At 35.0% G+C, this 15,956-nt stretch overlaps 2 protein-coding genes across 3 annotated transcripts; both read left to right on the top strand.

Moving 5' to 3' along the window:
- Positions 1 to 1,064: 1,064 nt before the first annotated feature.
- LOC128859077 (TNF receptor-associated factor 6) lies at positions 1,065 to 3,675 on the top strand. Of its 2 annotated transcripts, XM_054095779.1 has the most exons (3): positions 1,065 to 1,453; positions 1,628 to 2,616; positions 2,683 to 3,675. In XM_054095779.1, the coding sequence occupies exons 1-2, from the start codon at positions 1,215 to 1,217 to the stop codon at positions 2,562 to 2,564; spliced, it is 1,176 nt and encodes a 391-aa protein (XP_053951754.1). In that variant the 5' UTR covers positions 1,065 to 1,214; the 3' UTR covers positions 2,565 to 2,616; positions 2,683 to 3,675. The 2 variants fall into 2 exon arrangements, with proteins under 2 accessions (XP_053951754.1, XP_053951753.1); XM_054095778.1 differs by having other exon boundaries at positions 1,065 to 2,616.
- Positions 3,676 to 9,734: 6,059 nt separating this feature from the next.
- On the top strand, positions 9,735 to 15,441 carry LOC128859076 (pancreatic lipase-related protein 2-like). The gene is made up of 3 exons (XM_054095777.1): positions 9,735 to 9,936; positions 14,411 to 14,588; positions 14,650 to 15,441. The coding sequence occupies exons 1-3, from the start codon at positions 9,903 to 9,905 to the stop codon at positions 15,428 to 15,430; spliced, it is 993 nt and encodes a 330-aa protein (XP_053951752.1). The 5' UTR covers positions 9,735 to 9,902; the 3' UTR covers positions 15,431 to 15,441.
- Positions 15,442 to 15,956: the final 515 nt, after the last annotated feature.

Here is a 15,956-nt window from a genome sequence, read left to right as displayed (position 1 = left end):
CGCCCCCGAAGTGTTTAGTCTTGGCCAAAAACGCATTTTCAGCAATATATTCAAAGAAAAATAGGATAATGAAGTTACTGTTCGCGCCTGAATCCGCACCGAACGATCACGTTGCTGGTTTTCCGCTTCCCAGTTGCGGCAGTTTGGGTTGTTAACCCGACCGCCATCTCTTTTTCAATAAAAGCATTGTTTAGGATACACAACATTTGCAATAGTTCCTAACGCTGATCAATCGTAAAGCGATTCATTGACCCGATTTACACGAGGGACATCTGGAAGGGAGACACTGGAAATTCTCTTTTGATGTTTCATTCGCGTACACACGGGCAAAAATGTTTCCGCGACATTTTGACATTTAATACTTTAGCATCGTCTGGTTCGGATGTATTCTAGCACGCGCTTACATGTAAAGCAGAGAGCGTTCGACAACTGGTTAAATAATAAATAATTTGTTGTTTTTTTATTGAAATATATTTATAAATTCTTATACTTGAATAAAAAAAATTTAATTAAAAATACTTCATATGTAAATAATTAACTTAAAATTAACTTGAGTATCTAGAAATGCAGGGAAAAATTAGAAATCAACATAAACATGTCCCATAACTATTTTAAATTATACCTAATTTACTAGCAAAAATAATCGTGCATTTCCCAAGCAGCGTTCGGATGTTTGTCATCGTTGTTATCTTCCGTTTGTATGAAAACCAACACATAACTTAGAACTTTCTTCCACAAAAGAAGAAAACGAATGAAGCAACTGTCAAAAATTGCTTTAAGATAAGAAATACGAATAAGAAGAGCAAAGCGTGTCGCCGAGTACGGAAGATAAAATCCCTTCTCTCTTCCCCGACCGTCCTTCGCCACCGAACAAAATGTTTCCCTCCAGATGTCTCCTCGTGTAAATCGGGTAATTCTGTTACGCGGCGATTTGATACCAGCTTTTTGTATAGAATTCCAATGGAAAGAGCTGTCACTGTCAAAATAATATTTGATTAAAAAATGCTATATGGGTCACCCTGCACATACTACATCGAAATGCAACGATGGTTTTCTTATAAGGAAATGCCAAATTTGTGGCAAGGTGAAAATCGATATGCACTCATAAACATTCCTTAGCCTGTTTATAGATCTTTTGTTTGCACTTTTTTCAACTATTAATTTAAACATACTCTTTGTCTTTATGTGGGAAAATACTGCTAATAACAATTTGCATGATAGTTGTATTTGATCCAATAATGCAAAATACACAAAATAGCACTGGTAGGCACGCCAGACAACAGCAACAGCAATCGTATCAGCAAGGGCACTCACATCATCACCACTACTCTTCAGAAAACAACAAATCACCATCATCTATACCGCCCAATTCGTTAGCAATCTCCAAGTCGTATGTACACGCACCGGCTTCCACCACTTCTGACGATACTGACTTCCACGAATCGGATGCAAGGTATGAATGTGCCATTTGTATTCATTGGCTTAATGAACCTGTGATCACCAAATGTGGCCACCGGTTTTGCAAATCTTGTCTGATGGAATGGCTCAGCAATCACCATCAGTGCTGCCCATTGGACAACACAAAACTTTCTACAGATCACGATATTTTTCCCGATAACTTTACTAGGCGCGAGATTGAACAACTCAAACACAAGTGTCCTAACTCACCACTGGGTTGTGCAGTAGTAGCATCACCAATAGAAGTGGATCGTCACTTGCCAACTTGTCCGTATAGAAGACTGGAAAACGCCGAAGAAAAATGCCCCTTTGCAAGTGTAAAATGCGGCTTCATTGGACGTCCAGAAACAAATGCACTCGAAGAACATCTCAAAGAGGACATGCCACATCATATGCAACTTATGCTCCAAGCATTTCAGCAAACTGCTATTTCCACCTGGAATCCACAAAAACCGACATCTGCGAGTGGTGGCAAAGTAAATGGTGCGTTACCGCCACCGCCACCGCCACCGCAATATGCAAATGAAGCAGACGAGCAACTCATCCAAACAATGTACCAACGTATTGTAGTATTAGAACAACGCGTTCGTGAGCAGGATGTAAAGCTGGAAAATCTTACCAAGCAATTGGTTACGCGCCCACAAATTGATCCACGCTACAGTAATGGAACCATCATATGGGAAATAACAAATTTTCGTAGCGTGGTAGAACAACTGCGTACCGATGCAAATAATTTACTTTACTCACGTGATTTTTATACCTCGCCACATGGCTACCGGTTCTGTGCACGTCTTAACATACAACCACGAAACGTCAATTTACTAAGTCTACATGTCCATTTAATGCAATCGGAAAACGATTTTCATTTAGATTGGCCATTTAAGGGACGCATCAAGCTGTGTATGATACATCCTCACAACCCCAGTCTCTCGCAACATGATACAATTATGACAAAACCAGAAGTTATGGCCTTCCATAAACCCCGAGAACGCATAAGCACTCGAGGATTTGGTTTTGTTGAGTATGCTAAAATAGTGGATGTCATGCAAAAAGGCTTCTGTGAGGATGAAAAGATTATCATTAAAATACAAATAAACATAGTTTAATGCCAGCCAAAAAGAATATGCAAACTCTGGAGCTGCTAGAGCATGCAAATGTGTAGGTATTTTGAAAATTACATATAATCGCATTCACTCTACTGTGTCTAATCCTAAATCTATACAGGAAACGGATCGAATATTACGGCAAGAGGTATAAAGTGATCAAAAGCCACTTTGTTAAGATACAGTTTTTGTGCATCAAATGTTATGCGTACGTGCATACAATAAATTGTACTAGTACTGGAAATGCGCACACAGATGTCAATAGAGATGGCCAAGCATTGGGAATAAACTAAATTATTAATTAGTAGTCAAATATTCCGATGAGCTACTAAACTAGCATTTCTTTAGAACTAAACATCCAAGTAACAGCTCCACTGCTATACAAAAAATTAACACCTATACATTTTTTCTTCAGTTTAGTCATTTTTGTCTAGATGTTTGAGACCAACTCAACTAGAAAAACTCTAACCGAGCTTAATAGCATACAAAAGTATTTATATACCATGAAAAATAGTAAGAATCTGAAGCAAAATTTAATATTAACATTGCATACCTACATACATATTTGTTATACACCGCTAAATCAACTATTTGTTGGGTTGCGATATTTATGAACTTAATTCGAAAAGCAGGTGGCATTATTAACATATGTCTTATCTTTTAAGCAGAGTTCTAAGAAAATATTAGTTAAACATTGGACATTGAAACTTTAAAATTCGTGCCAAATTGGTTTATATAGTCAGATCCGACCAAGGGCTGACAATCCAGCAACATTACAACAAATATAATTAATTTTTTGTGGTTTGTATATTGGGGGCGGCTATTACTTATTTGAACATTTACATTAAAGTTGATTATTATTTATTACTGTAATTATTTATTCCATGCAGAAAAGGCAAATATACATAATATAGTTTTACTCATAGGTATAAACATACAATTTTAGATCGAATGTTGCCCTTTTTGGGTTTTTGTACGGCAACTTAACTCACACAAAATTATATACAAAGAGAAATAGAAAAACAATACTAAAATATTTGTACATCAAAATATTAGAATATATACTTATATACACGCAAAGATGCGAATAAAAAAATTAAAACTCTTAGATAAATACGCGCTTTTGATCTTTTTTTTCAGGCAAATGTTTATAAGTCTTGCTAAGATTTATAGCCTGTGAAACAATAGCGATTATGCAAACGAAGCAGTTGTGTTTTTTTAAGTACAGGTGAACATCTTGAATTTGAAAAGACTATCTGGCCGCTGCTATATTCCAACTGTGGAATCGATCATTTTGTCGGTTGTAATTTGAGACTGGGAAAGTATTTTTCAAAAAAAAAGCGCCTTGAATTTCTTTTACAAAACAGAAAATTATTATTATTTATATAATTTATAAAAAAAAAACTTAGTAAAAACAGAAAATGTATATTTACATGGCTGATTATAAAGTGCCTGATTGGTACGGTGTAATTCTATCATTCTTACCGAATTTGCTGCTTTTCAGAGCTACCCTTGGAAGTACCTACTTTCAGAACGTTGCTTGTGTTAAGGGGTTATACGCAGTTATGAAGCAAATAAAAGACGGGTTGTCAAGGATTTATCCTGAAGAAACTTCAGAATATTTTAATTTGAAAATTTTTTGCAGTTATAAAAGCATCCTTCAAGAACGTAACAAAATTTTTTATTTATGAAAATGTTGATTATAGAGCGCGCTGCAGGCGATTTCTGGAACCTCCTTTAAAAAAAGACGATTTACGGTGTACATCGTAACTCAGGATTGGATTATCTGAAATCAAAAAACCAAACAAATTTTGTTAATATATTAGATTATCTAGTAATTAATCGTTCGGCTAATCAAAATAGTGAATTTTCACAAAATGGCAGCTTTTAAAAGAAATGATTTCGATTTTTACGTTAAAATTTGGCCGTAAATTGATTATAAAATGGAAAATAAGTATCAGCTTTACAAAAGGAACGATTAATTACTAGAAAATGTATCTTTAAAGATTGAGTTAAAACGGTTGACCGATCAAACAAGCCGTTTTCGAGATATCGTGTACACCGACTTGAAAAATGCCGTTTTGAAAAAAACACGTTTAAAGTTTCAATACCTACCTTAAAACGTGCCGAGGCATCTCTACATATTTAGGTATAACTCCGAAAGTATTGCTTAGATCTACTTCAAATTTCGTGTGTATACTTTTGAATATATGTACATTACAAAAATGCAATAAAAAAAAATCGATTTTTTTGTAAGTCATAACTGCGTATAACCTCTTAAACTCTACATATTTTGAAATTTTTCAGTTTTAACCAACAATTTGATATGCTTCAGGAGGGCTTGTTTCTTTTTTTTTACAATATTTATACATAGGTGCGCACATAGGTATAAAAGCTTATATTCCTTTTTGGTTTTTTGCTTCTGAGCATTGCCACTTAATTGACTACGCTTATCGAATCAATTCTATATTCTCTGCTATGACGGTATTAAAACACTTTGCATATTTTCAGGCGGCATGCTTTGAAAAGGTGTATCACATTTATATGGTACTTTTAGTATAAATAGGAATATGAAGTTCGTTTTTACCTTTTGTCGTTCTGATTTAGTTTACGGTTCGATCTGATCCTAGGTGTATATAAATATGTTAAGGAATAGAATAGATAGAGTGGCATTTCCAATCATCATTGATTTAACTTTCCGTTCGGCACACAAACATTTGATACATTTTTATTACTAATATTATATACTTAAGTATCGGCAATATTTATATAATAATTTTTTTGACGTGATAACGTCTTATAATTCGATTTAACAGGCTGCTCGCACGAAAAAATGTGTCGTTACCTTGCTCATTAGTGTTACCTTGCTCATATGTCGTTACCTTGCTCATTGCCGTTACCTAGCTCATTTGTCGTTACCTTGCTCATTGCATTGAATGAACTGCAAGCGAAAGCGCGGAACGAACGACAAAGCAAACGAACGGCAACGTTCGACATCTTGCTCTCTCTTACTTAAGTGAGCGTATATATGTATGTATATGCGCATATGTACATATATAAATTCACGTATTTGTATTTGCATATGCCTTCTTATTGATTATTATTAATTTGATTCACTTGAAGAATTTAAAATAAAACCAAGTTTGTTAATAATACCTGTTGTTTTAATGTTATTATTAATTTTTTATTATATATGAAGGAAAAAATGTATGGTAATATTTACCATATACCTTATAAGATATGTTGTATACTAATATATGTATATAAACATGCATATACATATACAATTTCGCGCAAATTTCAAAAAGAACAAATCTATATGTAAAGATGCATACAAGTCATATGGACATATCAAATATACCAATCTATTCCGTACGCAAGCAAATGTAAGCTAATGTGCTTGAACTGCAAGCGAGAGCGCGGAACGAACGACAAAGAGCACAATCGGCCCCCGCGTTCGGCAACGTTCGACATCTGGCTCTGTCCTACTTGAGTGAGCATATATATGTATGTATATGCGCATTTGTATATAGATTCACATACTTGTATTTGCATATGCCTTCTTCCTGTGTGCATGGTAATGAACCATTTCCCTGTTGAGAATAGGACGATGATAGAAAAAGTAGGAAATGAAAGGGAGTGTTTCGAGTGTAAAGTGTCTTAAAAAAGGCAAATCGATGATGGTGCCTCTTAGTGTTGTTGACTTATTAACGTCTGATGCATAATCGAAATTGAAGATATCTTTCATGAAATTGATAAACGTTTCGTCTCTATATCCATACAAAATATCTATCAAACAAATAAAATTAAAATTTTGTTTTGAAAATTGCAACCATTCCTTCAATATTTTCTTATGACGTTGTCACGTTAAACTATCGTCAGTAAACCGATTTTACAGACAACCTCTTTTTTTTACATACAGTTATACCGTTGAAATATATTACAATGTGTAAAGAGAAAGTGAAGTTTGGCCCCTAAGTGCATTTACTTTCGTGTATTTAATAATTTGAAAAAAAAAACAACAACATTATAAAGGTTTTTTTTGTTAATAACTTTCGAGCGGAGAAGAAAAATCATTTCGCTTCTTCAGATTTGTAATGTTGGGGCCTGTATGCATCAATTGGTATCCTTGACTTTTCCTGATCAAGTTCTCCATGTGCCCATAAACTGGATAATTACCCAGACCATTACCATATTGAAATTCAGTTAGAATCAGCAGTCGCTCTTGTAACAAAAAAACTTAATTTTATCAAAGAGTGCAACTTTCGAAAAAACATCCCAAGTCAACTCTCAAAACAAATTAAGGAGCGAATTGCCAAAATTTCACTTGCAGTCTACCAATGTTGTACAATAAATTATATTATATTAAGGGGTTAGAAGTAGTCAGAATTTTAAAAAAATTTAATTTTTTTTTTGCATTTTCTTAAAGTATAATATCTTAAAAATATTGTGTGAAAATTTGAAGTTAATCCGACAAATACTTTCCGAGTTATTCAACAATTAACAAAGGGGCTCGGGCGCTCTGGACTCTACATAAATCGATAGCAAAACTTTAAATGCGTTTTTCTCAAAAGTATGTTTTTTGAAATGGTGATCACTGTAACTTAAAAACTGCTTGGTGGATTTCAATAAAATGTATACTGCTTTTGAAAAACATAAAAAACTCGTGCCTGATCGAAGGTTTTTTCTTTCAAAAATTTCAATTTTTTTTTTAACAATTAATTGTCGGCTTTTTTCTCGAAAATCTCAAAAATATTTCCTAAGGCCGCCATATTGTTAATTTCAAAAAAACAAGCTTCGATCAGGCACAAGATTATCTTGTCCGATTGATTTTAGATGAATATCCAAGGACGTGTGATGATCACCGCGAGGGACTTCTAGAGAAACGGGCTCCCCACAAACAGCGATAACTTTTACAATTATTAATTTCTTTTTCAAATTTTGCTAAAGTCACGTCGAAACATGATGTATTAATGCTAAGTTTTTATTTTTGTAAAATAAAGCAATTGACTAGCAAAAAAAAATGATTGAAAATCACCATTTTTTTGAGCCTCTTACTACCTCTAAACCCTTAATAATAATAGGCATCTTCTATTCGCTACTTAAGGCGGTGATACTAATCATGTATTTAAACCAAATTTGGACGAAATTAATACAGCTGAAAGAAAGTAAAATAGCCGTTTAGTTTTTTTTTATGGATTGGTTGCAACATTAACATTTAAATAGTTTTCAAGATAACGCATTTGGTGTAAATTTCTCCCCTTTTTTCCTTCTAGTTGTATACAGAGGTATATGCGCATCCAAAATAAAAACTTAATTACTATTATATTTACCAAATTTGTTTATATTTTCTGTAATTATTGTAAAAATTTGTCTCCTAAATACTTTATAATCAACGTTATTTGCTTTTTCATTGCCGATTGAAAATGGATTAGTTCAGTTGCCAAATAAATATGCAGCAAGAAGCGTGTTACTATTTCATTCGCAAGTCTAAAGCTAGAACTCCAGACCAAAGCTCATAGCGATTCTTATAGCTGAATAAAGAGCTGAAAACTACAGCGTCCGCAACGCTTGTTACAAGGCGAATATTATTAAATCCACCTTGGCTTGTTATAGAGTTTTAGCTTATAACACGTTCACATATAAGTAGATGATCTACTTTTTCGCGCTTAACTCAAAATCTGTAATAAGCGCGATTTCATATACAAAATTTCTCTCCCAAAATCTGAGATTATAAAATAATTCCGGATAACGATACTTATTGACATACAACCCTGTGTTTTCTGTGTTATCGATAATTATTATAACGAATATAAGGAGAAGCATCAAAATAAAAACTAAATGAAATGGATGCCGGCAAAGCAAATAGAGCTGTAAACATAATTCTAAAAAAAAATTTGTTAAATATTATTAATTAGGTATTCATTTTACAGAAAAAAAGAGGTTCTCTGTAAAGTCGGTTTACTGACGATAGTTTAACGTGATAACGTCATAAGAAAATACTGATTGAATGGTTGCATTTTTCAAAAGAAAATTTTAATTTTATTTGTTTGATAGATATTTTGTATGGATATAGAGAATGAGTTAACATTAACATAACATAATATACTTTAACATAACACAACACAACATAACATAACATAACATATCATAACATAACATAACATGCAGTTCAAGCAAGGTAACGACGCATGAGCAAGATAACGACGCATTTTTGGTGCGTGCAGCCGGCTACATAGAATTATAAGACGTTATCACGTCAAAAAATAATAATAACATTAAAACAACAGGTATTATTAACAAACTTGGTTTTATTTTAAATTCTTCAAGTAAACCAAATTAATAATAATCAATAAGAAGGCATATGCAAATACAAATACGTGAATTTATAAATGTACATATGCGCATATACATACACATATACGCTCACTTAAGTAGGAGAGAGCAAGATGTCGAACGTTGCCGTTCGTTTGGTTTGTTTGCTTTGTCGTTCGTTCCGCGCTTTCGCTTGCAGTTCATTCAAGGTAACGGCAATGAGCAAGGTAACGACAAATGAGCAAGGTAACGGCAATGAGCAAGGTAACACTAATGAGCAAGGTAACGACTCATTTTTTCGTGCGTGCAGCCTGTTAAATCGAATTATAACACGTTATCACGTCAAAAAGCGTGTGTCCATAAACGTTTTGTCCTCTTATTACTTACTATAAAATGTAACCTCAGTAAACGTCTCATACGGATTTCCTCCAACTGTTTATTATTAGCAGCCAATCGCGCAATTAAATTAGCTATTCGTTCTCCTTGTATTTTCTTCACATCATTAATAATAATTAAAGAAACCAAAAACACCGAAATATTCCGACAAAATAATTTCTATGAAGAAAAACCTCTCAAGCAGTATTGACAGCTGATTGTAGATTTTGCAGGTAATCTGCCATATGTGAACGGGTAGATTAATTTGGTGGATTTATAGGTGATATGTGCATATGTGAACGTATTATTAGGTGCTTGGCATATCAGAGGCAGATTATCTATGCAAGTATGAATGTTTGTAAGTGTATATGAATTTAGTATATATGTATGTAGCTCTCGACACAAAGTTAACGTTTTTTATAATTTAAGTTCCGTACATATTTTCTGCACGTGCGTACGATCAAAGAAAACAACAATGCTTATACTTCAACGAATGTAGCCAGCAATCAAGGCTAAATATGACTGCCGAATTTAAATCTATACAAAATCTAATCAGCTCAATATTTATTGAGTATTTACTATTATTAAACTTAATCTTACGGAAAATGCATGGAAATACGATAGTCACGTATAAGTTGTGATCAGTTGAACATGAAGGGGCTATTAGTGCTCTGCGGCTTTTTAGGTAAGTATTAGTGGTACATTTAAAGTTATTAGAAAACTTCCCGGATTCTCAATGAAAGATTAATCCATTTTTAAACGTTTGAAAAAACTATTACCGATTTTAGTCGAGGACGTTGAAACTCCTAAACTTTCTCTTCTTCTTCTTAGCCTCACAGTCCGTGGTGGACCATAGCTTCATCAACAATTTTTCTCCACTTTATTCTATCCATGGCTACATCTCTCCAGTTGTGTACGTTCATTTGCTTAAGATCTGATTCGACGTCATCTAACCATCGCTTTCGTGGGCGTCCTCTTTTTCTTCCTCCAATTGGTGTTAAAATAAAAGCTTTCCTAGCATTTCGCTCTTTCGGCATGCGCAGTACGTGCCCAATCCATCTAATTCGTTGGGCTTTGATAAAACGTATTATATTTTGTCCTTGAACGATTTCTTCGATTTCATTATTGTAGCGAATGCGGTAGCTGCCATCTATTGTTGCAACCGGACCATATATTTTCCTTATGATACGTCTTTCGAAGCACATCAGCTGATGAATATCATTTGTTTTCAGCGTCCATATTTCTGCACCATATGTAAGGACGGGTCGTATCAGTACTTTGTACATTCTTATTTTCTGTGCTCTGGACAAATCTTTTGATTTAAATAGTTTTATGTTAACGTAGTAGGCGTTATTTGCAGCTTGGATTCTGTCGTTAATAGCTATCGCCGAATCTTTATCTGCTGATAGTTTAAAACCCAAGTATTTAAATTCAGTGATATTTTCGAAAGCAAAGTTGTTAATACTTAGGTCATCGCGTGTCGTGTTGTTGACTGACCGAATCATGTATTTGGTTTTCTCGGTATTTACGTGTAGTCCCAGAGCTTTTGCATCTTTATCAATACATTTAAAGACGCGTATAAGAGTGTTTCTATCTTTAGCCATAATAAGAATATCATCAGCGCATATCTGAAAATCATTATTAAATAATGTTCCATTCGTGTTTATTTCTTTAACAGTCGTGTGTAGCATTAAATTGAATACTAAACATGACAATGCGTCTCCTTGTTTTACTCCGGATATGATTTCGAATGGGTCTGACAGGCTTCCTTGCACCAGTACTTTACTTGTTGTGTTCGACAATGCACAGAGAATCTAATTAGCTTCAGAGGTATTCCAATTTTCTGAAAGCAGTATTTTATCCGTTTTCTATTTATACTGTCAAATGCCTGTTTGAAGTCAACAAAGAGGCAAAATATATCAATTTTATATTCGTAAAACTTTTCGAATATCTGGTGGACAGTAAAACCTTGATCAATCGTTGAGCGGTTGTTTCTAAAACCACATTGGTAATCGTCTAGGATGTTCTCAGCATAAATATTCAGTCTTTCAAATAGAATGTTTGTAAATACTTTATAACCTGTATTAAGTAAAGATATCCCTCTGTAATTTTGGCATTCAGTTTTATGTCCTTTTTTGTGTATAGGTACTATTATGCTTGATGCCCATCCAGTGGGTATTTCATTTGAATGCCATATTTGGCTTACTAAGGTAAATATTTGTTTATGTAGTTCATGTCCACCATATTTCAGAAGTTCTGCGGGTATTCCATCTTCACCACAGCTTTTATGGTTTTTAAGTTTTCTTATAGCCAATAGTACTTCGTCAAAGCTAGGTTCTTCAACATAGATTTCGGCCGTATGTACTACTTGTTCCTCCTTACTTGTATTATCGTAGTTTTCTTTGTTAAGTAGTTCGTTGAAATATTCTTTCCATCTATCTATTACTTGTTGTTTTTCGCTGATTATGGAACCATCCTTTGCTTTGCATATATTTGTTCGAGGTTGAAATGTTTTAGTCTGTTTTTTGATGTTCTGATACATAGCTCTGACATTTTTGTTTCTAAAATCGCTTTCAATTTGTTCAATTTGCCGCTTCATGTAGGTTTTTTTCTTTTTTCGCATTATTTTCTTAGCTTCTTTTCTTTTATTTACATAATATAATCTATTTGTACGTGTGTTTCTTTCCATATATTTTATTCTAGCTTCCTTTTTCGCATAATTAGCTGCTCTGCATTCCTCATCATACCATTCGTTCATTACTGATCTCTTCTCTCCAATAGTATTCTTTGCGGATTTTATGATTGTAGCTTTCAGTTTATTCCATTGATCTTCAATATCTAATTCAGTTGAGTCATTATTTGTGCTATTTTCATTAAATAAAATGTTTTCAATCGCATATTTGTACTTTGCTTTCATATCTTCATTATTTATAAGTTCATCTGTATTCCACTTTAATTTTTTATAGCCTTTGTTGTCATTTACTATTGAAATTCGTTGTCGTAACTTAGCTACCACGAGATAGTGATCTGTGTCGCAGCAAGCGCCTCTATATGATCTCACATCTATGACTGATGTAGCATGTCTTTTGTCAGCAAGTATATGATCGATCTGATTAGCCATATTGCGGCCCGGCATTTTCCAAGTTTGAAGATGAATTCGTTTGTGCTTGAAGGCTGTACTACTGACAACTAACCCGTGGGCACTCGCAAAGCTACACATTCGCATACCATTGTCATTTGTGTGGTTGTGTATAGAGAATTTTCCCGCAACTTTATCGATGATGCCTTCTTCCTTTCCTACTTTTGCATTGTAATCGCCTACAATCAATAAAATGTCGTGTTTGCAAATATTGTTAGTTACGTCACTAAGGTCGTCATAGAATTTATCTTTTATAGCATCAGTGCTATCGTTTGTAGGTGCATATATACTTATAATAGTTATATTTTGAAATTTACCTTGCAATCTTAAATAACATATACGATCGTTCACGGGAGAAAAATTCAATATGCTTTTTCGGGTTTTACTGTCTACATAGAATCCTGTTCCGCGTAAGCCTTGAGTTTCAGAACCACTAAAAAAAATCGAGTAAGCTTTCTTTCTCACTTCACCATCACCTTTCCACCTTATTTCTTGTAGTGCACAAATATTTGTCCGATATTTCATTAGTTCGTCTGCAATTTCCGCCATTTTTCCAGGTTGCAGCATAGTCAATACATTCCATGTTCCAAGTGTCAAATCATAGTCCTTTAAACGTTGCAGGGGTCGGTATTGATGTCCATTTCTTATCCGAGGCTGTTGTTGATGTGTCGAGACAAGTTTCTTTTTATACTGACATTAGGTTGTCAGCCTAAAGGCCAGTCCCCTTTCAGGGGTGCTCACCTTACGTCTTCCGTTCCTAGAGCATCCACCAAGGTTTGTTCTTTCTTGTAAAAAGATAGCTACTTGATCTCTGCACTAGGTTAACAGTGTCACCACGTGAAGGCGATGTAAGGGGATTGGAAAAAAAGAGGTGAAAGGCTTCATTTCTTTCGATCTGCCATCTCGTTGCACATTCTTTCCCTTTGGACACCTGTTCCAAGTGTCAAATCATAGTCCTTTAAACGTTTCCTAAACTTTCCAGTCAGTTAAAAAAAGTGATGTGAAAAAAGTGCAGCTGTTTCTGTGAAGGAGACAACTTTACGAGTTTATGGAACCTTCAAAGGTAGGAAGTGACTGTGCACCAGCGATAAACGGTTCACTAGACCTGGCTAGTTTACTGAGGCGGCAGTCCGGCAGTGCACCAGTAGTCGCATCTGCTCAATAATGGTCTCATTCGATCACTCAATCGTTGCGGTTGCAATTAATGGTATCTGGTTTCCTGTGACGGTAATCATCAGATACGAGTTTCTTCCTTATCTCTCGGGCAAGTTTAACTCGCTGATTGAACCATTTTATGAATTCGTATGCAATATATGTACAGTGATGTGCGATGAAATAGAGACCCCCTCAACCAAAGTTTTCAAATCAACAGGTTTTCCAAAATAAGAGTGATGATACACTTTGTTTATTTATTTTTATGCAGTGCTAACATGTTGAAATAATTTACCGAAACCAATGCAGTGGTTCATGTCAAAGAAATAATATAAAAACTAAATTTCTAAATAATATAAAAACTAAAATTACTAAAATAGAACCGAACGGCAGAAAGTCATATCGATAGAGTCCTGAGTTCTTAACAATAATGGATCCATTCCACTATTCAAAGCAAAGGCTCGTTAGACCCCAAAACGACAGGCGACTACTTTTTGAGGAAGATATTCAAACCGGAGATTTCGTAAATCTCTAATCCCGTCAAAAAGCACACCACAAACTGGAGCAGAAGCTCGTCCTAAATTCTTGACAAGGATATGTTGTGTACAACACAGGTAGATTGCAAGTGGAATTTTGGCAGTTCGCTCCTTAATTTGTTTTGAGAGTTGAGTTGCGGTCTTTTATTATAACATAATTTTATTTATTTTTTCTTTTTTAGTAGTATTTTTTTTCCTTTTTTTTGTAGTTTTTAAAAGTATGTTTTAAATTCTTCTTTAAAAGTTCATAATGCGAAGAATATTTCTTTATATGTGCGTAGGTGCATGCATGGCACACATTTTTTAATACCAATTGATTTTCTATTTCAAAGCTATAACATGTGCGCTTCCTTTACGTCAAAACGCTCTGGATACAGTCGATGCTGAAGTCACAGATAATGTTCGTTTCTACCTTTACACTGCTTCAAATGCGGAAGAACCGCAACAGCTACGCATTGACGATAAGGACTCGGTACAAAAATCACTATTCGACAAAGGCCGTCATACAAAGTAAGCATTCCGTTACTTTTATAAAATGCTGATATTGTCATAAAGCATATACATCTTTCAGAATCTTGATTCATGGCTGGGGTGGCTCATATACGACTTCACCAAATGGCGTGCTGCATCGAGCATATTTCACGCAACAGGATTACAATATAATTTCAGTTGATTGGTATCCCTATGCCAAATTGAATTACATATCTGCCCGTGCGAAGGCACCCATTGTAGGCGAAAATATTGCCGAGTTATTGGATTTCCTACATGAACAATTCAACTTAAACTATGACAAAGTGGTGGTGATCGGCCACAGTTTGGGTGCACACATCGCAGGCTTTTGCGGCAAGAGCGTAAAGCGTGGGAAGATTGCTGGCATTGTAGGCTTGGACCCGGCTTCTCCGCTTTACAGCTATAATAATCCTGAAAGTCGTCTCTCCAGTGATGATGCCAAGTTTGTGATAAGCATACATACAAACAGCAATTTTAAAGGATTCTCAGAACCCATTGGCGCAGCGGCATTCTATCCGAATTGGGGTCGCATACAACCAGGTTGTGGTTTAGATTTAGATGGCATGTGCTCGCATGCACGCTGCATGTCTTTGTATGCGGAAGCTTTACGCGGATACGGATTTGTGCCAATATACCAATGTGCCGATTATGATGATATTTCATCGAAAAGTGGTTGCACCCAAATTGTAACTCAAGTGAAACTGGGTGATCCACTGCAGATTGATCAAAGAGCTGGTATATATTATTTCACAACAAACTCAGAATCGCCATTCGGAGTATTGGGTGATAGAAGCGGTAATAATGAAAATATTGAATATGTTTTTAACGTTCCTGAAGTATAATCTAATAAATGTTTTACTGGTAAAGTCTCTCTTAAATATGTTTTAGTTAAAATAATTTCATGTTTGCCGTCAACTAATGCGGAAGCATAAGAGACAACTATCTTAGTGCAACTGATGCGGATTGACAACTAGACTTACGGTGCTCACACCCACCGACGGAAACGTACGCCCGTATCAGCTGACACTATGAAACCAATGCCCGTGTAAATCAATTCTCACCAACGTCCCGTTCCGTAGTATCGTAGATCGTTGTTTCATCGTGTCAGTTGATACGGGTGAGTTTACGTTTACGTTGGTGAGTGTGAGCACCATTAGCGGATAGCGGAATTTCAGCATTGCCGAGAAATAACAGTTAAATCTATTGTGAATGAAAAATAATTAAACTTTCAAAGAGGTCAAGAAACTGGCATTACATCCAGGTTTGCACTAACACTTTCGAAATTACATCAATTGTTTTGATATTTCCGAGCAGCTTGAAAACTAGATTTCGGTGATGCCGGTTTTCGGAATAGCCATATATGCATAT

The sequence above is a fragment of the Anastrepha ludens genome, chromosome 3 (genome assembly GCF_028408465.1).
Source record: "Anastrepha ludens isolate Willacy chromosome 3, idAnaLude1.1, whole genome shotgun sequence".
Classification (NCBI taxonomy): Eukaryota; Metazoa; Arthropoda; class Insecta; order Diptera; family Tephritidae; genus Anastrepha; species Anastrepha ludens.
This window is presented reverse-complemented; position numbering and strand designations above follow the sequence as displayed.

Bases quoted from the DNA above. Each gene is read 5' to 3' on its own strand.
- LOC128859077 (XM_054095778.1), top strand. From the start codon at position 1,215: ATGATAGTTGTATTTGATCCAATAATGCAAAATACACAAAATAGCACT.
- LOC128859076 (XM_054095777.1), top strand. From the start codon at position 9,903: ATGAAGGGGCTATTAGTGCTCTGCGGCTTTTTAG. The intron at 9,937-14,410 runs GTAAGTATTAGT...TCTATTTCAAAG, and splicing joins AGTGCTCTGCGGCTTTTTAG to CTATAACATGTGCGCTTCCT. The intron at 14,589-14,649 runs GTAAGCATTCCG...TACATCTTTCAG, and splicing joins GACAAAGGCCGTCATACAAA to AATCTTGATTCATGGCTGGG.